The sequence below is a fragment of the Hyposmocoma kahamanoa genome, unplaced genomic scaffold (genome assembly GCF_003589595.1).
Source record: "Hyposmocoma kahamanoa isolate Upper Pololo Valley unplaced genomic scaffold, ASM358959v1 103, whole genome shotgun sequence".
NCBI classification, from domain to species: Eukaryota; Metazoa; Arthropoda; class Insecta; order Lepidoptera; family Cosmopterigidae; genus Hyposmocoma; species Hyposmocoma kahamanoa.
In genome coordinates this window covers 1,953,023-1,977,998 of record NW_020653344.1, presented here as the reverse complement: position 1 = coordinate 1,977,998, position 24,976 = coordinate 1,953,023, and the positions used below count along the sequence as shown (strand labels likewise).

The window sequence follows — 24,976 nt, the reverse complement described above, 5'->3', positions numbered from 1 at the left end:
TCGGGCTTTTCTTACCACGTTTATTACATATGTTTATAAACATTTATTCACAGCCTAAGTTATGTATAATTACGTTTTGACAACTTAGCGTATATAATTCACAATTAAAATGAATTATCAATTACCCTTTTTAAATAGTTGTTTCTTACGATACCGGATCGCGCTTGACGATATGCATGCAAATACTAACACAAATAAAAAAAATCAGCACAATTACGATTTCACACACACTTATTTCCAACATTAAAAAAAGCACTATATGTTCTTAACTTAAACAATCTAATATCAGAATAATGCACTGGACAATAGAGGTGAATTTTGTAGAATAATATTTAAAACAAGGGCAACGAGTACTAGAGCAACGAAATTAGCTCCACAGGCAGTATCTAGACTCTAATACTTTCAATGAAAATGTAAGTTCAATCAATCTTCGACCTCATACTGACTTTAGTCTTGATTACGAAAAGGAGTCACCATACTTATCGATATGGAATATAATGAAGGCGGTTAGAAGAAACTTTACGTCCTGAATGCTAAATCTGACTCTTCTACATGTATTCATACGGAAGGTGGCCAGTAATGATATTATTTAACCTCCTAAGACCCAGCAAACTACAATGGGAAACGCGCTAAATTTTCAATGTATATTAAAATGTACTAAATATAATTACATGTTTCTGGCCCAAGTATGTATACCGACAGTTTTGTATGCAAAACGTATTATTTTAGTCATCCTATGATCACTGATCATATAGAATTAATAACGCTACGTTTGAATGCGATATTTTCATTATACGTAATCATAGGAATGGTATTGTCTAGGTCTGAATCACATATTATGTACATTTTGATGTACACGGGGCCTTAGGAGAATAAAGGGATGCGGCTAGGTCAGGGATCAACCCATCCAGACATTGAGATCATTCCAAAACTTTCTGGGATTGAAGACTGATGTCATGCTTCCCAAACACATCAGGGGTCTTACTCTTAACTCTTATTACGATTCAGTTTACGATATAAAATGAATCGTTTTGAGACAGCGCTACGTAAAGTGTATGTATGTGACAAAATAAGTTTTTGAGATGTCACAAAAAAGCTATAACCCAGTTTTAGAATATTGAAATTGTTTAATGATATTTCATATATGCATCGTTAGGGTAGGTTCCGATAAGTCGAAAACGTTAACTAATTTTAACTGTTTTCAAAAGTGAATTTTGTGCTCTATTTCTTTCTATTTAAAACGGATATTTGACCATTTGTCACTTAGCCGTGTTTTGTTAGTGAACGGCAGTGTAATGTACATCACCATCCCGATTTTTTTTCGTTGTTATTAACCTATACTAAACTATAATAAGAGTTCATGGTAAGACCTCTGGACATTTCAATAAGCAATTGTCCAATTTCAAGCTGACCGAGAGCAAAGACTAGATTTAGTCAAGAAGCTGTTGAGATTCCTCTGGACCCCCTAAGGAAGATACCAGACTTATAAACACAGAGTCGGCTTGAGTTAGAAAAAGCTTTATGTCTGTGCTATAAGAGCGAACAGGATATCGCGCGGTTGGCTCCTGCTCGGACAGTCGATGCAAAACGCACGTGTTATTCCGCTCTTATTGCACGGACATAAGATTTATCTGACCGGCTTAATGTGATTCCATGTAGTGGCAATAAGTGGCGTGGCTCCCTAATCCAATATTACCCTTTAATGGGCAAACAATACGCACTCAAAGAAGATTCAAAAAACCAAGTCTCGAAAATGTTAGTTCTTTAAATTCAGGTTTTTGGCTCAACGTTATGATCGCAACAGATCAGCTGCTGATAGCAATGATGAAGGGCTGCTTGGGCACTGAATATGCCATATTAATAATAATAATAAAAAATATATAATAAAATAGTCTAAAATAATAAAAAAATACTTAATACATGTTATATAAGAATAAACCTTCAACATCAAACCTGTCACGTTCTACAGGGTTATTTGCAATTTAAAAAGACCTCTCTGTACACGAAATTCGTTTCATAAAAACAAACGAAACTCAAAATCTGCCGTCCGCTAACTAGAACGCGGCTAAATGACAAAATATTATTGTTTAATGATATTTCAGCTATAGATCGTTAGCGTTCCCACTATGTCGTCACGTTTTATTATCGTTGGACGACTGTCGTGTCTAACCTGTTCCCATATCACGACTATCTGTCGTGGACGATTTTTTTATCGTTGAACGACTGTCGTGACTAGCTGTTCCCACTAGATCGTGACGACAATAGGAGCTGCGCCAATTTGTCGTCACGTTTTTATCGTGACGTTTATTTATAGCTCGACGACAGTCGTTCTAGCTGTTCCCACTGTGACGACAGTTTGTCGTTGTAACGATAAAAAATCGTGAACGACAGTTAATCGTTAATATGTGAACAACTTCATTTAAATATACAAGCCACGACACTGTAAACTGCACGACAATCTGTCGTCACGACTTAGTGGGAACGCGTCCTTAGGGTAAGTTCCGATAAGTTGAACACGTTAACTAATTTTAACTGTTTTAAAAGAAAATTTTGTGCTCTATCTTTTTCTAGTTGAAACGGATATTTGACCATTTGTCACTTAGCCGCGTTTTATTTAGTGGACGGCAGAAATACAGGTATTTTGATGCTGTTTATGTATCCGTCGTCAGCATCGATTTTTCATTAACTTGGATATTTCCTTCTATTATCCATTAGTATATACTATACCCCATCTTTAGCTTCGTTCAGGAATAAGTTTTTGGCTATATCGGCGTACTCGTCGTACTTCTTCTTGCCGCTGACAATGTCAAAGCTCACATTGTACTTGCGCGTGAGATCGTTCAGGAACTCTTGCTTTATTTGAGCTAGGCAACTGGAAATAAACATTTCACTGTCAACATTACCGATCATTTTAATGTTGTAATTAAATTTCACCTCACGATTCACATAGAGTTTAATGTCAAATTGTTTTAATATTAAGTTTATTGAATATCACGATGTTACTACATTTGTTGTAAAATTCCTCCACTGGTTAGTTATAATTGTCCTAATGTTGTTTGTTCAACTCATCGAGTATATAACCAGAAATAGAGACGAAATGTCATTTAATTTGTTTGAAAACTATTCTGCCATATCATTATTGTGACAACTGCGCTCCGGTTGGCTAGTCCGAATTCGAAACAATTGACGGGCGTCAGCATTGAGTGTCGTCAATTGTTTCACTTCATATCGACCAGTTAACTTGAGCTTTGTTATAATGGACGGCAATTGCAAAATTATATATTTAATATTTAATTATCGATGAAATTTGATTCCATTTGTTTTGTAATTAGATGTTTTGCTGTTTTCCCCACACCACCGAAAGGAACAGCACGCCATTGTTAGAGATATTTTCTGTATTATAATACTTAACTGCCTCTGTGGCCGAACGGTTACCATGCCGGACTGCCACGCAGAGGTCCCAGGTTCGATTCCCGGGCCGGGAGAAATATTTGTATGGCCTACATTTATTTCTCTCGTGAGTTTGGGTGTAATTTGTGGTTGTGTATGTGTGTCCATAGCACCCGCGCTACAGGGCTTCCCTAGTGCGGGGCTATGTGAGTGTGTGCGTTATTATTATTATTATTATTATTATTATTACTTAGAGAATATTTTTGTAATATACGGAGACGTACACCCACAGGTCAGTTGTTGGCGCTGTCTATATTTCAGTGCAAACGAGAGTTGATATTTATAAGTGATGTATCACTGATGAGTTACCAGGAGTGTATGGCCCTTATTTCGTCTCTATTTCTGATTATATACTCGATGGTTCAGCTAAATCAGGACTTTTAACAAATTCGCATTAATAGCTTCGTTCACTTTGTTCTGACATTGACAGGTAGTATCACGGACTATTATAATTAAAGAGAACTGCTAATCTCCATACTATAGATTGTACCATGATTGTACCTCTGAAAAAGGTCAAAAACCTGTCTCACATTTTCGATGGTGTTGATCAATGGCCTGAAAGTAATTTGTTATATGTAAATGGCCGTGGACATAAATTAATTCCTCTTTAATATGAAACATACATTAATATTATCCAAATATTGACCATGATTAGCGACATCTCTAGCCGGGACTGGTACCTGTAAACGTATCTAATTGGGCGACGAAATACTTTCATAAATTTCTTATAGATGACGCTATGGCTAAAAAGTCGTTAAAAAACCAAATGCAAAGAAAGACAGGACAGCAAGCACATAGAAAAATCTGTTAGTTGTTATAGCATCTGCCACGGTATGCTAGAAGAAGTCGGTTCGAATCCGGCCGGATTAGTGTTGTAACTGGAATAAAAAACAATTTTTTTTCACATTTTTGAAAAAAAAAACACAGCGCCCTGGTTTTTTCTGAATTTGGTTTTTTTTCAGAAAAACTAAAATGGAATAACTGAAATAAAATAAGCCACTAACTTTTGTTTTAAAAATATTTATGTATATATGTATGTGAATATATATATATAAATCAATTACCATGATAATTAGAACAAAAATTTAATCTTCATTTGTGGTGTTACTAGTGTTACTACTGTTACAGGTGTTACCCACACTTGTAATATCATCGAAATGTTCTGTGTCTTCGCTTCCTTCATTCAAATCCTACCCAATAATTTTACATAAGCGGCTTGCTAATAATTCTACGTAAATGTTGCTATATAAGGGATATGTACGATCTGGAAAAAAACATCGATATCGCTCTTAAATAAATAAATAAGTAGTGTTTTTATCAGTAATCATTAAAGTAGCGATGCAACAGCAACCGATAAATTTAAAAAACAGGGTAAAATGTTAGAATCTCCGCATTTTCCCCACATAGCGTCAATCCCACAAAATACCCAATCGAGTTGAAAAACCCCGTAATTTGTGGAATTCGCCACAAATTGACAACACTATTGAGTGTTGCCCATTTATTTTGAGCAATTTATCTATGAAGAATAATATTAACAACAAAAGAGGAAATGTAGTCAAAAAAATACTATTGTCATATTTTTATTTTCATAGTTTTAGAAAAAAAAACGTACTCCAGAAAAAAAACGGTTTCTTTTCATGTTTTTATTCTCATTGTCTTTTTTTCACCTGAGAAAAAAAACAGTTTTTTAACAACACTAGGCCGGATTGAAGTATTTTTTTCTGGTGTTCGATCTTTGTATTCATTATTATAAGAAAGTAGTAGAATAATTTCACATAAAAAACAATTGAATATCAATTCAATAAAAACTTATATTGACAATGAATTTTTAAAAATCTGAATTTTGACAAATATGCGTGTCAAAAGATTCAAAACGTTTTAAATTTTTTAAATAGCAGTAGTGGTGGCTTGTGACACAAGTGTTTTCATACTTAAAAGAAGTTCACCAGCATTGATATATGTAACCTAGATTAAGTTAAGTCAATAATTTTGTTTTTTTTTTGAGAAAGTGTGCGTCCAGGAAAGTTGCCTATTTTTGCCGCCAAGCATTAATGCGTGTGAGCAATACAGCGTATCGGTTTTGGGACTTATCAACTTATGCCTCACAGTGACGCGCGCAGTGGCAGTGCTATGGACAGGTGTGTCACTTACTACCAGGCGCACCATTTGTTCGTCCCGTCACTTGGTATCATAAAAAAAAGATCTCATTGTATGTTACAAATTAATTTATAAATTAATGCTTGCTAGTACGGCTAGATGGCGCTAATTCTAAACAATTAAAAAGAATAGCTGCATGCAAATATACAAGTCTGTGCAATAAGCGCCATCTGGTGGACTTGTTTGTTATCACTAGAAATTAGAGTAGCTTTGATAAATTGTAGTTTGTCAATGTAAAACAAATTTTGGTTACAAAAACATAGCTATTTGGTACTCACCGCGACATCTGGTATAACAATAGGTACTAAATACCTGACTACGCTGTCTTATATCGCTATTAGCAGTCCACTTGAATTATTGGTCCATACTACCATGTAAAATTTGTAAACACTTACATGCGATAGTATTTGTTGGCACGGAACGCGACGATGCCGGCAGAGGGCGCATGCGTAGTGTGCACCACGAACGCGTCAGGCAGCACCACCGCCTTGAACCCCTGCGCGCGCAGCTCAACTATGTGCGACACCTAATGGCGAGAGGTAAACGTTAAATGGACAAGTTTGTGGTAATTATAACCTTTATATAATTGAGGCTATCGGCGCAAAAGTGGTTTACACCACTTTTTTTTTCTACAATATTACTTAAAATTATACTAAAGTATACAGACTAAAAAAGTATACATAGATAATGAAGTATTCATAAATATTTTAATTTTATAAATATTTTACGCTTAGACATGCTGCCGACCACATTGTGCTTAGACCAGTTTATTTTGCCTTATGCCAATCCATTATAGGATACTGCATCTCGTCATGGGGCGGTGCACCATGGGTACACCTACAACTCATGATTAAACTCGAGTGTGCTCAAAGGGCTGTTCTCAAATTTTCTTCTTTTCTATCTTTCTTGTTTCCGACCGACGAGCGCAATAAATTATAGAAGGTTCTTTCAGTACGTCAACTCTTTATTCTTTCAGTGATACTCAGAAAACACTCTCAACTTCCTCACGATCCTTCAATCATGGCTAAAAGACAAAGAAAAGGAACTGTATGCCCCTACAACCCATTCTACACTAGTTTGTATCGTACAGACGCTGGTTCGAATTCAGACTTTTCCCTTTGGTAGCCATAGACACCTTTGTGAAAGAGTTCGTCCAGGAAAGTACTGCCACCTTACCTATTTCTGCCGCCAAGCAGTAATGTGACCATTACTGTGTTCCGATTTTGAAAGGTAAGGGTGCTGGTGAAGTTACAGGCACATGGGACTTGTCAACTTATGTCTCAGGGTGACGGGCGCTGTGGCAGTGCCCCTCAGATCTTTGCGATTTAAAGCTCTGAGTTACACTGCAACTGTTATGGACAGGCGTGTCGCTTACCATCAGGTGCACGACTTGTTCCTCCCGTCACTTGATATCATAAAAATAGACGGATCAAAGGAATTTTTCTTTGTGCTTATTCGACCTTTGTATCAATAATAACATCTGTATTCGTTTTTAGGTTTTCGCAATTGCTATACATTGGAAATGATAAACTATTTTTTCGGATCTAAATATATCGGCCGTGACGTTAGTATGTGTAGTGTAGTAATGGTATGTGTATCTATTAACATATACCTTGTTCCAGCCGAACCCTGAGAAGCGTGTGTCATACAACGGCACCGTCCGGTGTACCACGAGGTACGGCTCGTAGTCCGGCTCCCAATCAACCTGCAATAATAAATTTTTTACTTCTCATGCTCTAAAAGTACTTCATATAGCCTTACGTAGCGGGAGTAAAGTGCATCCTTTATCAATAGATACTTTTTACTCCCTAGATAAATATATCTAGGGAGTAAAAAGTACCTAATTTTTTAATTTACTTCGAGTGAATAAAGTACAGCACGCTCGGTTTTAGTTCCGTGCCGCATAGACGGTGGCGCCATATTGTTTTCCCATTTTGTTGTATTTGTCTGGTTGAAAAAAAAAATACCGCGAAAACGTCAGAATTTTAGTTCCTAATTTTGTTGTAGAGCGAAAACGATTGTGAACTTATGGCTCAAGGTGATAGGCGCAGTGGCAGTGCTTCTCAGATCCTTGACATTTAAGATTTTATGGACATGCGTATCGATTAAAGATCATACGCACGACTTGATCGTCTCGTCACTTGATATTATAATATTATCTCTGACATTGAATAATAAATGTCAATTTCAGATATATTTTATTTGATTATTGACCATATTTAATTTTTATTTTACCTCGTAAGGTTTGGTGGCGTCTATCCATCGCGAGTAATTGGTGGCTCTGTGTCCTTTGGGCCATTCTTGCAGGCGGAAGGGCGCGACGTCGGCGTCACGGCCGCGGCCGGCACGCAACCGCGCCAGCAGCGCCATCTTCGTACGCGGTGGCGACGCGCGGTACCGAGCCGTCTCGAACGCCGGTACTACAAGGCACTGGAACGTCGATAATCATGTTGAAAGCCATGTACTTATCTTCGAAGCACATTTCTGAAACGTTTGTATTTGACAGTCCAACATTTTTATTATAAAGTAAATATATAATTATTTTTAGAGATCATATATCGGTATATCGATTAAATATATGGCATAATTTCCCACAGTGGTCCCTACTGGCCCCCCAGTGGGGGCTGAAGTGTCCAAGGGGGCAAGTGTCCTCGGAAGCAATTGGGCGGCGTTGATGTCTCCTTGTGAGTGTAGTGTTCTGTGGTTGATGTCGTCTAGGGATTGCTACCGCATTTGAAAAATAAAACCTGAATTATCCATATAAACTACACTACACGTATACACACTACACATATACACTACACGCGTACTTGTTATTAGAGACGGGCAACCGCCTGGATTTTAACCCAGCGCTTTGTTAAGGCCGGGTTAAAATCCATTAACGCCCGAAACAGAGAACAATGACTATTTACAACCAAATATTTGTAAATCGTATTTTGTTGAAATGTAAATGATATTATTACAAAATGTTTATTGCTTACTTACAATTTCGCTTTTCTGTTGAATTTATACAAAGACTCGTTATCATATACACTTGAATCGAATTTTATAAAAACCGAATCGTAACGTGTATCCCTAGTAGTAAGTGAGAATGAGTCCACAGGATTTTTAAGGTATTGTGTGAAGTTGTCTCCTTTTCGTCTTTTTAAAAAGATTTTTTATATCAAAATTTCTAATAAGTATGGACTTATACCAAATTCCGTATTAGCCGTTCCTACCCACGGTTTAGGGCCGAAAAAAAATTAAAACCCGCTTTTTGAGTAAGAATAAACTCGGGCGGGTTGATTGGGTTTTAACTCTCTACCCATCTTTGGCTATTATTGAAGAAATTGTAAGGAATCAACTCTATCATAACATATGTATTTAATATATTTATGTCTGTATATGAAAGCCCTTATAGTTCCTTGCAAGTTTATTAGTACTAAGTCTTGTCTCACTAACAGAAACAAAAACTTCAAATTATAATGAAAGTTTACATGAGGACATTGGATACTCTGCATGTAGTACTATTATCTAAAACTAACTTTGTACTACAAATTATATTTCGAATCGGTGATGACGTTTGTCTTAAAATTAAAAAGATTGCTGGTTCGTTCCGTGGCTTAGTTGGCACGTCTTCTAGCAAGAAGACGTCGGTTCAAATCCGGCCGGATCGAAAGAATTTTTTCTGAGTGTTTGATCTTTGTATTAATAATTATAACAAACTAGTGGTGTAATTTCACACAACAAATAATTGAATATAAATTCAATAAAAATTTTATTAAAAAGACAATTTCAAAATAGCATCTAAGCGAAAAAGTATCTTGTGTGTAAATATATCCAGTGGTTATAAGTGTGAGAAATGCAGGGATCGATATCTCGATAGTAAGTAGCAGTAGAGCTTGTAAAAGAGTTCGACCAGGGTAGAGCCACTTTGCCTATTTCTACCGCCAAATAGCAGTGTGAGCATTACTGCGTTCCGGTTTTAAAGAGTAAGGATACTGGTGAAATTACAAGCACATGGATTTTTCAACTTATGTCTTAGGGTGACGGATGCAGTGCCAGTGCCCTTTGATCGGCACTGCCATTGCTACGGACAGGCGTGACGCTTACCACTAGGCACACGACTTGTTCGTCTGTCGTCTTAGTATCATACAAAAAAGTAAAGTATGTCAGTAGCTCACCTTCTTCTGGGGATAAGGGTTGGTGAGCTTGATGGCCTGGCGTAGATGCTGGTAGATATCACCCATTGGTACGAAATCCACGTCCATGAGGAATACGTACGGAGTGTTCACGTGCTCCAGCGCCACGTTGCGCAGGTAGTTTACCGGGTAATGAGCCTGCATACACAATTTACATAATATACAATATACAGTGTGTATATTTGACCAAGGTGCAAACTTTTTGTCGTTGACATATCTTTATAATATCTTCGAAGTTATAGAGACAAGGTTATGGTAATATTACAGATTACTTAATAGCTACTACTTAGCAGATACATCACTCTCATATAAAATAAAAATATCTACGCTATAATAGCCAACTAAATCTAACGAATAACACCAGGCGCTCACTACGAGGAAAAAGGAACCTAAGCACACAGAGAGGTGAAAATAACGTCGCCCGCCCTGTGCAGTCGTGTCGAACCGAATGTTAGGGATGAACAAGGATTGTAATGTAAATGAAAGACTTGTGTTAACGCTTGCACTGTCGGCGATACATTCAGTGGTAGGCACTTATCGCGCAACCTCGAGTGAATAACGGATCCCTGGTTATATTTTGAATGTACCTATCTAAGATACTGGTAGCGCCATCTTCTGGAGCATTGCAAAACAATTATACATTGAAACTTTCGCGTTGACAGATAACAGTTTCCAAACTTTTTTGCCTTGTTGTTTCGCGTAGACCCCCTTTTTTTTTTTTTTTTTTGACGGGGGGGAAATCTTTATGGATACCCCTGAGCCCAGGGAGACTCAGGGGTTATGTGCGCGTAGACCCCCTGCCTTTATATTATTATTACTTTAATTGTGCTTTTAACTGCTAACACAGTATTACTCACTTTGATATGTGTGTGTATTAGTGAGAAACTTAGCAAAAAAAACGTTAAGTTTTATACAGTTACCTAACCATTTTATATGTTTTTCAATAACATTGTCGTTGTTAATAAACTAAATCTTGGCTGCTGCATTCATTATGCCAGCAGTTAAGAAGTGAAACTGAACGATACATGCAATACATAATATATTATGAACTAAGATTGTGATTGTGGACTAATCTTAAATAGAAAATAAACATATAAGTACCGAATCGTGCTTAAAAACCAGGTGATATCCGATGTTGCGTCGCATGCTAAGTGTTGAGGAGTATTCCTGGATGAAGACTTCCAGCTCCTTTAGTTCGCAGTCCGAAAGGTAGATAGCTGCACTTATGGGCCCTGCCAAATTTATACAGTTTCGTAAGTGATATTATTTTTTTTTATGTACGAAAATAGATATTTAACGTTTTTGCAATTAAATATTTGTCTTTTTTCAAAATGGATATTTAACAAATTTGCACATTTTGGACCGTTTTTTTTTCCAAATGGATATATATAATTATGCGTTTTGCAAACGCATAATTATATTTTTGCAAATAGGTATTAAACATTTTTGCAAGTGAATATTTAGCAATATTGCAAATGGATATCGAAAATTTTTATACATTTAATAATTTTGCAAATGGATGTTTAACGCTTTTGTAAGTGCATAAATATAACTTCCCAAATATCAAATTAATATTGTAATTTTTCAGTTGAATATTTAGATAGTGATAATAATAATAGCGCACACAACATAGCCCCGGACTAGTGAAACTTATATACGTAGACAGATATACACTTTATTGCTCACACACAAGAATAAAGACAGTACATAGACAGCTTAAAACTAATGTGGGCCTTATCGCTAAGAGCGATCTTTTCCAGACAACCTTTAACATATAGGAAAACTAATCAGAGCGGGATACGTAGTGTACCAATAGTAAAATTTGAATTGTGTAGATAAACAAAATTAATACGTTAAATTAAAACGTTCTATTTTATTAAATAATAATAACGATATAGTATACCTACATATATGCATTTTAGTATATATAAATATACCTAAATAAACTTATACTTACCAATTTAATGTTTTTGTAAACGAACATTTCACGTATTTCCAGATAAAATTTTTAATTTTTTAAAATTGACAAGTTACTGTTTGACTCTGAGTCGGTGGCACTAGTATTGACTTTTAACAAGAATATTCATACTTTTTCAAGAAAAAAATAGTTTCTACTACTTCGCAAAACGGCGAAATGTTTACGGCAGAACAGGATGCATGAAATCTTATTTTTCCACAGACCATACAGAGAGTCACAAAAAGCTGCAATACTACTTTGGGGTACGAAAGTGTGCATAAAATCAACATCACTTCAGCCGGCCGAAAGACCTCCACTGCTGCACATGCGCTTTCCTTAAAGATCCAACTTTCCCTTTCATAAGTTGAAGCAACTATTATTACACCTCTTTATTACATTGTTAACCTGTACAATATTAATAACTTACAACTCACCTTCCCAATACTTAACGAATCTTTCAAAGAAGTGTAGTCTGTCCATAGACAATTGCAGCACCAGCGTAACGTCAAAAGCATCTATTTGGTTATAGGCGTAGTCCATGTAGTATATATGCGTTCGAAGTTTCGCATGCGCCATCGCATGGAAACTGACGCACAGATTGGAACTGTTGTTTAACTGAAATCGTATATAATTTATTTTTTATTCATTTATTTACCACTTTCTATGTTCTTTAAACCGCTACACTCAAAACGGTCCATTTTATGGAAAGTGTTGTCTATAGACTTTTCGACCCCTCGTACGTAAAGTATCGTATGTCGAAATTGCCAAGTTTACAGGGCACGACACGTGACTTTAGCCGAATAAAACTGAGAAATCTCAGTTTTATTCGGCAAAGCACGTTACTCACGTTACAATTATTTGTATTAAACTTATTTTAATTATTAATACAAAGATCAAACACTTAGAAACAATTCTTTCGGTCGGTAGTAATAGTAGTATTCGATAATATAAGTAGGGAGATAGGAACCATGTAGACGAGGGAAAAAAAATCTCCATTCTCAAAAAGTCTTAGTTTGATACTCCACGAGTTTATGTGCATGGTAAAATTATCGATACTGTACCTCTCCTAACTATCTTTCCTTTTTTCTATTAATATAATGTTTTTATATCAAGGAGGAAGTTCATTAAAATATAATCAGTTCCGAGAAGTCTCGGGGTTTGTAGAAGGGAATATCCACGTTATACTTTAGCTAAATTAACTCTCTCAAATGCGATTACTGATAAGTGATTATTATTAAAAAAAATATTATTATTTATTAGTAACTCACAGACGTAGTGGCTATTTCTGGGGTGTAGCAGCGATGAAGCTTCTTCTTCAGAAGGTTGCCATCAATGTTCACATAAAAAAGGTGGCTGTTTCGAAAGAAATCTGCGTCTTTCACATCTACGGCGTACTTGCGAGGAGAATTCCAATGAATTATCTGATAAATACAGAATGTACATTACAAATCCCCCAAGGTAAAATTCATTTAAAATGTCTAAGTCTGATTACCTATTGACATACTGTAACAGATGTCACGTACAGGGTTATTTGTACAATACTATCAGCTTCGCAGGAATATATTACTAACATCATAAACAACTTGATTTAAGGAAATGAAACCGTAAAAATACGGATTTAAATCGCGTATATTTGTTTTTTCAGAGAAATCAGCAACGTTTCGAGCCTTTTACAGGTCCCATGGTCACAGTTGACTGAGTCAAGTGACCAAGTAAAGGGCTCGAAAAAACAAATATACGCGACTTAAATCCGGAAAAATAGTTTCATTTCCCATGTGTAACAATCGCGAACACCTAAGAACTTATTTTACTTTCGTACAAAATATAACTGTATATGGTGATAACTCTGTGCGGTAACAAAAGAAAGTGCTAGCGTAAAGGGTCGAAACACAAAACTGTTATGCGATGCATCGCAGAAATCTACGAGCTCGCAGAACGCATCGCAAGAATTTGCGAAGTGCTCCGCATCGCGCTTTCCTACGGTGTTAATCTTCTTTGTGTTTTTTTTTCCTATACTTTCTTATCAATAACAGCAGTGCAACACTCTTTTTACGATCCATGTCGCTACCTAGTTTAAAAAATATGTTCAGTACGTTTGAGGATCGTCGAAGGAATGGTTACCCGAACCGTGGCAGTGAGATGCCTTGCCGAACGAAATCGCATCGCAGCAATTCGCGTCGCAGTTTTGTGTTTCGACCCAAATACCAGTCCGATGCAAAACGCAGGAGCGGGATGGGAGTCGTCGGGAAGGACGCTTGTACGTTTGAACTGATTACCAAATAGAGATCTAAAAAGTGTCAGATAGTATGTACAACAAAAACTTAAAACTGTATTTTTGGTAAATATATTATGTTTTGTAAAAAGTCTTGGAACAAAAGTTGTTGTTTACGTTTGTAATGTAATCCTGCAAAGTAGTCGGTATTGTATGTACAAACAACCCTACATACAAAAAAATGGACAACAATGGAAGCTTGGCTGAGCAGATTCTTTAAAAGATATCAAAGAATAACATACACACTCATAGCCTCGCACTAGGGATAACTTGTATCGCGTACGCCATGGACACACCATAGACAACCACAAATTCCAGTCCAGCATGGTAACCGTTCGACGACAGAGGCTGACGACTGTAGATATTCTTATATATTTATAAGAACATATTCAGTGATTTTAGTTTTTTATTGAAGTTAAATATGAACTGGCACACAACTAAAGGTGGTGCGTACACATCAGGCCCTGCATGTACGTTGCGCGCGCGCTGCTCGCACACGGCACGCTCTCCTCACGTGTGCTGCATGGAATTAAATAAATGTTAATATATGTGGCGCGCGATCGGCACGCGAACAGATCGCACAACGTAATGCTCGTGTGCAGCTCGCGAGCCCAGAGGCCCAGATCTGTAAGCACTTTTTTATGTTTCAAGGTGACAGATGCAGTGGCAGTGCACCTCAGATCTTTGCGATTTGAACCTCTAAGTGGCACTGTAACTGTTTTGGACAGGCGTGTAGTTTACCACCAGGCACACGATTTGCTCGTCGTGTCACTTAATATTATAAAAAAAAACCCCTAACGTACCTTAACACTTCTCATATCCTGGCCGTAACAATTCTTGGCCAATGTCTGCGTAGACATCTGAACGTTATATTGACATCCTATATTATACACTATTTGGGGGTGGTTGTGTATTATCGCATTTATAACATCCTGGTCTCCAAGTGAGGTTTTTGTCAACTTCTTTATGTTAAAGTTGACGGCCTCTCGCCACAGCAGCGTCCAATTTGTGGTCGTGTGGATTTTGCGAAGATTCAAAAGCATCACGCCCGTATTGAAGCCGCGACCCAGCGCCGGCCATCGGTCTGCTTCGTAATACCAGTTGCTTTCGTTCTCTACTAAACCTAATAACTGTGAAAACAATAAATAAATTCAGATTTTTGAGTCGAATAGAAACAAACGAGAATGGACAGCCCCGTATCTTTCTACATTCGTTTTGGTTACGGTGATCCTCCTTACCGAACCTTACGGTACGAGGGCATACGAGGAGAACCTGTGCGTGCACAGGAACCTCCTAAGTTCAGGTTTTGACCCCACATCAACCAGTGTACAGGTTTGTCACAGACCGTTGTTATTAACTTCATGCGGTTTTCAAGCGCATAGGCACATGGGACTTGTCAAATTATGTCCCATGGGAATTCACGAGATTTTAACAACAATAAAGCTCCTTGTGAAAGAGATCGTCCAAGGAAGTACTGCCACTTTACCTATTTCTGCCGCCAAGCAGTAATGTTAGCTTGACTGCGTTCGGGTTTATAAAATGTGCTAGTGAAATTACAGGCACATGGGACTTGTCAATTTATGTCCCATGATGACGACCGCAGTGGCAGTGCCCCTCAGATGTTTCTGATTAAGCGGTTAAGTGACAAATGGTCAAATATCTGTTTTAAATAATAAAAGACAGAGCACAAAATTCTCTTTTAATAATCTCAGTACAGAGTACTAAAAAAACCGACCTCAAAAGTACGTGGGAATTACGTCTATTTGCTAAGTTTTATTGAAATATCCCCTAGTTCGCCACGATACAGGACTTGACACTGGAGATAATAATAATCGTTCTCACTACTCAAAGTATATTGAGAGAAAAACGCCTTGAATTGGAGAAATAGCAAAATCAACCATTAAAATAATTGCTCCTACATTAAAGTTAGGCGCTATTTATAAAAATGAATCTTCATGCGTGAACAGCCACCCTTAAAGGTGGGTGATTTTCTTCAAAATGAAATGGGACCACTATGGAAGTACCCCCTTTCCAACAAAAAAAGAATCATGAAAATCGGTTCACAAATACCGGAGTTATCGCGTAACATACATACAAAAAAAAGAAAAAAGAACATACAGTCGAATTGAGAACCTCCTCCTTTTTTGAAGTCGGTTAAAAACAGTTAAAATTGGTTATCGACCATTTATCACTTAACCGCGTTTTAGTTAGCGGCGCCAGATATGTAGATATTGACGCTCGCGTTTGTTTAAGAGTTATGCGAAGATTGGTCCCATAGTTATTATATTAACCTTTAATTATGAAAAGACCGAACAGCTTCTTATAACACCATGTTAGACTGTGTGGCGTGTATTTAAAAATATTCCTAATTGAGGTGTTGGAAGCTCATATATAATTGTAAATATGTTCATCTTCAAATATTTGTAACATTTTGTGTAACCTGCTGGGCAAGCACGACAGGGCGCGACTTGCGCGAGAGCGACATAACACGCGAGATATCGCAATTTTCTATGCGACAATACCTTGGACCTTGCGCAAATCGCGCACTGTCATGCTAGCCCATAAAAATAATAATAAACTTACTTGTTCATCAGTCATATTTTTAAACATACTCCATAGCTCAGCGACATCGCTCAAGAACGTTAGATCAGAATCCAGCACGATGACTTTCTCCAAAGATTTGGGTAAAACATCGGTGTAGAGGAGTTTAAAGAAAGAATAAACTCCAGAATAGTGACTGTTTGGTATCCACGCTACTTTCGGGAGCTCATATTGTGCATTGTAGCATGAATACTTGACTGAAATGCAATATTTTTTCAAGTTATTTTCGATCAAGCAATTATCGTTTAATACAAGTATCGTGAAGATTTTTGTGCTCAAAAATTACAGCATTAAAGTTTAGTCTTAATTGCATTCATAGAAACGAGTATAAGACAACGAAACAGAGTCACAAACTTTTGCTAAACATCGATTTTTTCAAATACTAATAAGTATCGTAGAAGCAATAAGACTCAAACTCAAAGAATATTTGTAATAGTTTTAACATTGTGTAGACTGTAACAAAAATTTCCAAAAACAAAAACTCACATTTCTCATAGATATTAAATTTTGGGGAGCAAAGGTACACTTTTGTTATATCAATATGAACGCTAACTATGGTCAAACTGTTTTCATATATACTGCATTAACGAAAGTCATTTCGAGTTCTTACATTTTCGCGATTGCGTCTTGTGGTGGATAAAAGCAACCAGCAACTAGATGCAAATATTCTATTTTCATACAACCTGCGGCAGTGTCCAACGGCCGAAACCGGCGACTCCGTCGATTTCATATAAATTGTATGAAAATTTATTTTTTTCTGCCGCCAAGCAGTAATGTGAGAGATTACTGTGTTTCGGTTTTGAAGGGTAAGGATGCCAGTGAAGCGGCGGTGCCCCTCAGATCTTTGCGATTTAAAGCTCTGAGTGGCACTGCAACTGTTATGGACAGGCATGTCGCTTACCATCAGGCGTACGACTTGTTCGTTAGTATCAAAATAAAGCAGCTAATTTTATTTTGATGTATCTACATATCTTGTACAGTGATGCGCAAAGGAACAAAGCATTTATTCCCAGTAATTCTATGTACTCAGTCCCACGTGGAACAATTGCAACCTTAACATGTCACATTTATTCCCTTAGTTCCTGCGCCTGAGTTGTCTCCTGTTTTCACACGCCTGTACCGCCTCTCACTTGAGACTGGTGTAGTTACCAGGTCGTGGAAGCTTGCAAACGTGCAATCTGTGCCAAAAAAGGGAAGTAGAGCTGACCCTGTCAACTATAGGCCTATCTCAGTTACTTCCATACTCTGCAAGACTATGGAACGCGTACTCAATAACCGTCTCCTATCGTACCTTCAAGACAACGACCTCCTCAGTGATCGCCAGTACGGATTCCGACGAGGGCGATCTACTGGGGATCTATAACTTGGACCTTTTCAAGGCGAGAGTGAATAGACATTATTTAGGTGTGAATGCTCTATCGTCACTTTCCATCAGGTCAGATGGAGGTCAAATGCGCACCTATATTTTATATATTAAAAAAAAGTTCCAATCGCGTCTAGTTGCCGGTTGCTTGTAACCAACACAGGGTACGTTTGTGTGGCGCTATACGGGTCCGCGCTTTTATTGGTCCCCCGGGACTGTAAAAGGTCAGCCGTGGCCAAGGGACATGTGAAGAGTTCGAAACATTGATTTGTTTGAAAAAAACAAATACACACGCTTTTAGATTTCAAAAACATAACAAAACAAACAACACAGTTCTTTTCACTCTTATTGTTTAGGACGTAAAGCTTATTTTAACCGGTTTAATGCGATTCCTCGTTAGTAACATTGGTTACTCCAAAACAGCCTTAGGAACAACAACACATACTAACCATCAGGTAAGTCCCAAGTATCAAAAAATTTGTTTAACATTTTCTCAGAGGCAAAGTCCACTATCAAATGGAAATGTAACGGATTTTGTCTATGATGCAGCAAGGACTTCAACATCGGCGTGATATGTCGAGTGCACTGGCCCATGCATACTAAAGACAAGTGGATAGTCTCACATAGTGCACCTTCGTCTCTACCCTGTAATAAAAATTTTTAAAATATATAAATAAGTTATTGAAAAGATACATTTAAAAGCCAGAAATTCATTAGTTAAACTTATGGATGTCTTGTAAGAGATATGAGCTTATATTATTAAAAAGAAAAAACCGATAAAATCAGTGCGGGGAATTATGTTTTAAAGAAATGAGTTTTTTTATAACACGCACATACTCAACATAGCCCCGCACTAAGGAAACCCTGTGTCGCGGGTACCATGGACACACACATAGTAGACAACCACAAACTACACCCAAACTCACGAGAGGAACAAATGTAGACCATACAAATATTTCTCCCGGCCCGGGAATCGAACCTGGGACCTCAGCGTGCCAGCCATGGTAACCGTTCGGCCACGGAGGCAGTTTTAGTGACCCTTCATAATGTTTCCCTGCACCGAAAAGCTCATGGTATACTTCAAAATTAAAGTTCGTGCATAAACTCCGAGAAACTAAGAGGTGCGAAACTGAGTTCGAACTCACACGGCCTCTGCTTGAAAGGCAGTAGGTCAAACCATGAGGCTACCACGGCTTTTTAACACGATAATACATTAAGACATAGTTTCCCAAAGTGGTCCCCATCGCTCCGCAGTGGGCGCTGAAGAGTCCTAGGGCGGCGGTAGGAGCATCAGACGCAATTGGCGGATGTTGATTACATCCAGTGGGTGCTACCGCATAAGAAAACATGAATTATCTAGTACCAGTAGAGCTCCTTGTGAAAGAGTTCGTCCAGGGAAGTACTGCCACCTTACCTATTTATGCCGCCAAGCAGTAATGTTTGCATTACTGTGTTCCGGTTTCGAAGGGCTGGTGAAATTACAGGCATATGAGACTTGTCAACTTATGTCTCAGGGTGACGGGCGCAGTGGCAGTGCCACTCAAATTTTTGCGATTTAAATAAAGTTCGCGATGCGATTTAAATGCAACTGTTAGGTGTGTACCATAAGGCGCACGACTTCTCCGACCCGTCACTTGATATTATAATCTATATAAACTACACTAAGTTCATAATATATATAATTTTTTTCCTTACTATCTTCTGCGTTATACTAATATATAAAAATACGTGTTTTTTTTTTGGTGGTGGGCGTTAAAATTTTGCCTAAGTGGGTGGCTGAGCCCAAAAATTTGGGAAGTTATTCATTAAACTTATACTAGCTTACCTGTGCGCGGTGTGTTAAAGAGTCAACTGATAGAACTCGTGGCATACTGTATGGTGACCTGTTCAGTTGGCTTCTGTTATGTGCATCAAGTACACTGATCCTCGAAAGCAGCCGCCAGTAACAGAGCGCAGACACCATTGTGAGCCATAGTCCTATTAGCACCCCTAACCAGGGTCTACGTAGAAAATATACCACCACATTGTGAATGCGAATTTTTGTGTACTATTTTTGGTACATTTATCTTATTGTACTCCTGTGCTACCTTTCTGTAAAAAAATAAAATGCAACATATGTTATAAACAGTTGTTCAAACTGACGCGAATTTCTATTCTTAATCCTTATATTTGTGGCAGTAAGCTTGCAAAGTTACAGACCTGGGCAAAAGCTCCACTTTCTAAAAACATTATCATCATTATTTTCACGAACAACAAACGCTCCTTACTGGTAAAAGAACTTATAACATCTCCAAATTATGTTACATCTCCTTGTACTTTGATTTCGTCATCAAAGCCTAAGACATGAGATAAATAAATCTTATAAAAAAAATTATGAATGGATGCGTAATACAACAAAATCTTGTACAAAATGTTATATTAAATATTTCCATCTGCTTAATTCGAATTTACTATTCAATTCCAACTTAGTCAAATGCAGCGAGTTCAGTGTTGTTGAAGTAATATCTCCAGTGGTTTCGAAAACTTTTAACTAACCAAACTATTTAATCTAACTTCGCGATTATATACATAATCAAAACAGATTAATGAAATTACTATAATCACAATCCCTTACTGCAGCGGGTAGCGGGACCTTTGACACTCACTACCTACCTACCTTACCTAGCTACTTACCTAGGTACCTTCTCTAGCTATGGACATCCGAATGATCAAGTCAAAATGGCGGGAACACAATTAAAATATAAGAAATAAAAATTAGTTTGTGAGGTCCGTTGGTTCGTTCCGTGGCTTAGTTCGCATCGCGTTTCGCACAGTTTGCTGGGAGACATTGGTTCGAATCCAAGTGGATCGAAGTGATTATTGTTTAATAATTAGATGAAATTGAGGAGTAATTTCACAAAAAACAATTGAATATCATGGTGGTGAAACATCCTGACATTCAATAAAACTTAATTACAGTATTAAAGTGACATCTCTAGTCAGCGGCTTGAGTGAAGACAATCTTTAATAGATTTCTCACGTAGCTACAGCAAAAAAATTCCAATTATATTAAATCCAATTGTATGTTACGCGATTATAGGTAATCGCGTAACGTAAAAATATTATAGGAATAGGATTCGTGAACTGATTTTGATGATTCTTTTTTGTTGGAAAGAAGGTACCTCAGTATTGGTTAAATTTCAATTTGAAGAAAATATTCCACCTCTAAGGGTGACAAACTAGGGGATGAATACGATTTCGCGCATTTTCCGGTAACCGATTTCAATAAAACTTGGCAAATAGATGTAATTCCACGAACTTTTGAGGTCTTTTTTTAATGAAAGAGTTATTATTTCTAAACTAATTTTTGTTGTAAAATAAAGGTATAATTAAAGATTGTCATATAATTATTTCTAGAAATTTTGTTTTTTGGGCCTAGTCAAAAGTTCACATTTAGTTGACGTTATGATATGAATTTAATATTAACATGTTAAGTACGTGGGACATACAAATGGTATTTATATATCCTCTGTGCATCTGGTGCACTTTGGGGAACAGTTGGCGGGTGCGCTGCGCCAATTGGCGATTGGCAAACATATCCCACACTTCAACAAAAAAAAAATAGCGGCTACTACTACTGATGCGGGTAGCGACAATAACATTTGGGCTACAATAATATAGTGTATTGGATATGATACGGGATGTTAAGAATGTTGATTAGTGGCAGAACCTATCATACAAAAAGTTACCAATTCACAGTTCACAAACTACTTACTTACATCATTGAAAAAAAAAATATCAGACTTGAGACATGCATGGCCCATAAATCACAAGTTCACACTATGAATGATTGTGGTGATTAAAAATTGTTTATGACCGAGCAACTGGCACAAACTGTAAAACTGCTGCACTTTTACACTTATTGGCAATAAATTATATAAAGCCCATATCTATGGTTCCACTGAGGAACTTATTTACACATCTTTCGCAAATTTCGGGTCAAACCTCCCTGAATACATAAACACACCATTAACACTCTCATCGACCGTTATAATTTGAAGTTGAATTAGCGTAGAATATATTTAATTTCAATATCCATTTGATTCTCAAATCGATTTATTAAAAATGACCCGAGTTATTAATCGATACTATTCGATTAGTAATACCATAAATGGAGGGACATTGGTGGGGTGGTCGAGTGAGCCGAAAACAGTTAATTTAAAAGCATTTCTTCAATGATGTACCGTTCTGGAATATCTAGATAAAAGGATTTATCCTGGAAAGTATATTTGATTCAATATTCCCGAAATTAGGATCTAAGCCACATTTCATAACGGGAAAACTTTTAATACGACGAAGACGGGTTGCGACTAAATTCTGCGTCGTTTGACAGACGTGATGGCACGTCGCAGCGATCTTCTCGGCAGAGATGAGAGGGAATAATGAAATATCAATGCAACAAAGGTGTCACAGTATTATTCTGTCGTGTTACCTGACCGCCAAGTAACAACGGTCGAGGTCGTGAGTCAATTGAAGATCTAAATAATCATATAACTTAAATAATAGTAGAGAACAACGTACACGGTACGTACAGCACGACAGCACTTCTTCTATTAAATTCTTTAATTGTGGTGTCGAGGGACATTGGGGAGTCTCAAATGTCCCAAGGCCCTTATGAAACGTAATAACTGCTTTAAACAAGGTCACAGTAAAATGACGTGTTCGGCGTTGTCCTGTAAAGAACTAAACAATAAGAATAATAGTGACACAGTTTTGAGAGTTCACTGAACTGAATTTGTTGACTCTAAAGAAAGACATGGTATGACAGTTTTGGTGAATGACACCCCTGCCATGACAATATCTCGGTAGTGAGTGTCAAAGTTCTGAAAAGATTAAATTTTGCTTTAATTAGGATGACCTGCCATTGATGAGGGGTTTGGGGAGGAATTGGTTCCAGCGATATAGAGAACTACGGCCACGATAGAATTACAAGGAGTTTGTGAAGCTATTGTGTTTTTTGTGTTCGAGAACAGCGTGCATAAGCATCCAGTCTTACTTGGGCACACTTTGAATGAACAGATGAACATTCTAATCAATAAAACTCCAATATGTCTAATATTCGAGCTTATTACAAGAGACTCTAAACTTTTGCTCACGACGGAACAAGATACTCGGGAAGCCGCTAGGGCAATAAAGCAATTTTAGTTATTACTAATAGCATGTATACGGGACAAGTTTTTATTAATGGTTCTGTTAGGGGACCTCTACAGCATCAATTTTATCTGTTGTGTGGAGACTACAGTTTTACTAAAGATCTTGCAAGCGTCTTCGTGCAGGTTTGTCAACTCAAGCAATGAATAGTTGGAGGCTCATCGATCGACGTCAATCAAATAACTACGAGTCGTGACAAAGACGCGTTAGTCACGGAGATAATGTGACTTTCAATCAATTAGATACAATTCGGATCCAGTTGTATACTGACCCTACCGCATGTCAAATTTGGAACAAATAAACGTTCCAGTGGTTCCAGGGATGGGTCAAGAGATGAATGATTCTAATGTCATTTGGGAGTCTACATACAGCACCGTAAACTAGTTCAAGCACTACCAGCAACCGAAAAACTGTACAGGAACATTATACGATACTACGCGTGGCGCCCAGTTGGTCCACTGGGCGCTCTCGCTAGTCATAAATATTTTATATTCTTAGGGTCGTATTCTAGAACTCTACTCAATGCTCAAATCAGGATTTGAGTATGGTTTAAAGCACTCGAAATCATACTCAAGTCCCTGCCATTACGGTCGTATTTCCAGTGCTTGAAATCATACTCAGATCCTGACTTGAGCATTGAGTAGAGTTCTGGAATACGACCCTTAGACTTTGCATCCAGATATTGTTAAATACCGATCTCGGAAAAATGAAAACACGGCATTTGTGACACCGGGCAGGCAATTTCGCATGCCTTTCGGTGTAGTCAATGCGTCATCCGTGTTTCAACGCACCATAAACAAAATTTTAGCTGAAGCAATAAATTACGTATGCAGCCATCTACACCTAATAGATGATATATTCTGATTCCAGCATATTACTTCGGAAAAGGACTATTGCGACTAAGAGAGGTTCTTGATTTGCTCAGAAAAGGAGGTCTAACTCTGAAGTAATGCAAATGCAATTTTTTTACAGTATTGATTTTTGGGATTCGAGCTAGGAGTAGACGGTATTCTCGAAGAACCACACTGCAATATTGCAATTCATGGGGCTTACTAGTTTTTTCAGAAGACATGTCAAGGATTTTCCTACTATTTCGAGGCTTTTGACGGATCTATTCCGAAACGATTTGTAATTGGAAATTAGCACGAGCAAGACTGCTTTCACTACTTTTAAAAACCGGCCAACAGAGCGTCCAGTGATGCTGATACAGAGCTACGTTCGCTTAACACGAAGTGCAATTGTATGGCTACAAGTATTCGTATATTTTATATGAAAACAACACGGTTAAAGCCGGATGTAAAAAGAAAAGAATGGTATGCAGTATCAGTTTCATAGACACAACATAAGCCGTCACGTCAGATTGCGACACACTAATATAAATCTAACCATATTAAATTTATGAAAACGATACCGTTCCGACGCGTCATGACGCGTCAGGCAAATGTAAATCCGGCTTTAAGCTAGCATTTGTGAATGAATAAAATGAAAGTTATTATTATTATTAAATTATTAGTTATTATTATTAAATATCGAGTTCTTGAGTTTTCGTGATTGTTACACATAGGAAATGAAACTATTTTTTCGGATTTAAATCGCATATATTTGTTTTTTCAAACAAAAGGTTTGTTAATAGTTTCATTTCCTATATTACTATTAAATTTTAGGCAAATTTAGTGGTAAAAAATATAAACGCCATATTATTATAATTTCGTAGCATAGCTTTATTTTCTATGACTTTATATTATTTAATGAATGGTCACAGCTAGCTTTTGCTAATGCATTTTCAAGCTATAAGTATCATACTG

At 37.3% G+C, this 24,976-nt stretch overlaps 1 protein-coding gene across 1 annotated transcript in view; it reads right to left on the bottom strand.

The window, feature by feature from the left end:
• Positions 1–2,637: 2,637 nt before the first annotated feature.
• Positions 2,638–24,976, bottom strand: part of LOC113238471 (LARGE xylosyl- and glucuronyltransferase 1-like) — a 24,239-nt gene continuing 1,900 nt past the window's right edge. The window contains exons 2-13 of the mRNA XM_026475298.1: positions 19,807–20,072; positions 18,431–18,626; positions 16,601–16,815; positions 14,821–15,147; positions 13,014–13,166; positions 12,180–12,360; positions 10,890–11,020; positions 9,771–9,926; positions 7,843–8,037; positions 7,220–7,312; positions 6,003–6,133; positions 2,638–2,872 (exon numbers count right to left, since the gene is read on the bottom strand). Of these exons, the coding sequence (XP_026331083.1) occupies positions 2,722–2,872; positions 6,003–6,133; positions 7,220–7,312; positions 7,843–8,037; positions 9,771–9,926; positions 10,890–11,020; positions 12,180–12,360; positions 13,014–13,166; positions 14,821–15,147; positions 16,601–16,815; positions 18,431–18,626; positions 19,807–19,944 (2,067 nt within the window). The 5' untranslated portion in view covers positions 19,945–20,072 and the 3' untranslated portion in view covers positions 2,638–2,721. The remainder of the gene's footprint in view (positions 2,873–6,002; positions 6,134–7,219; positions 7,313–7,842; positions 8,038–9,770; positions 9,927–10,889; positions 11,021–12,179; positions 12,361–13,013; positions 13,167–14,820; positions 15,148–16,600; positions 16,816–18,430; positions 18,627–19,806; positions 20,073–24,976) is intronic.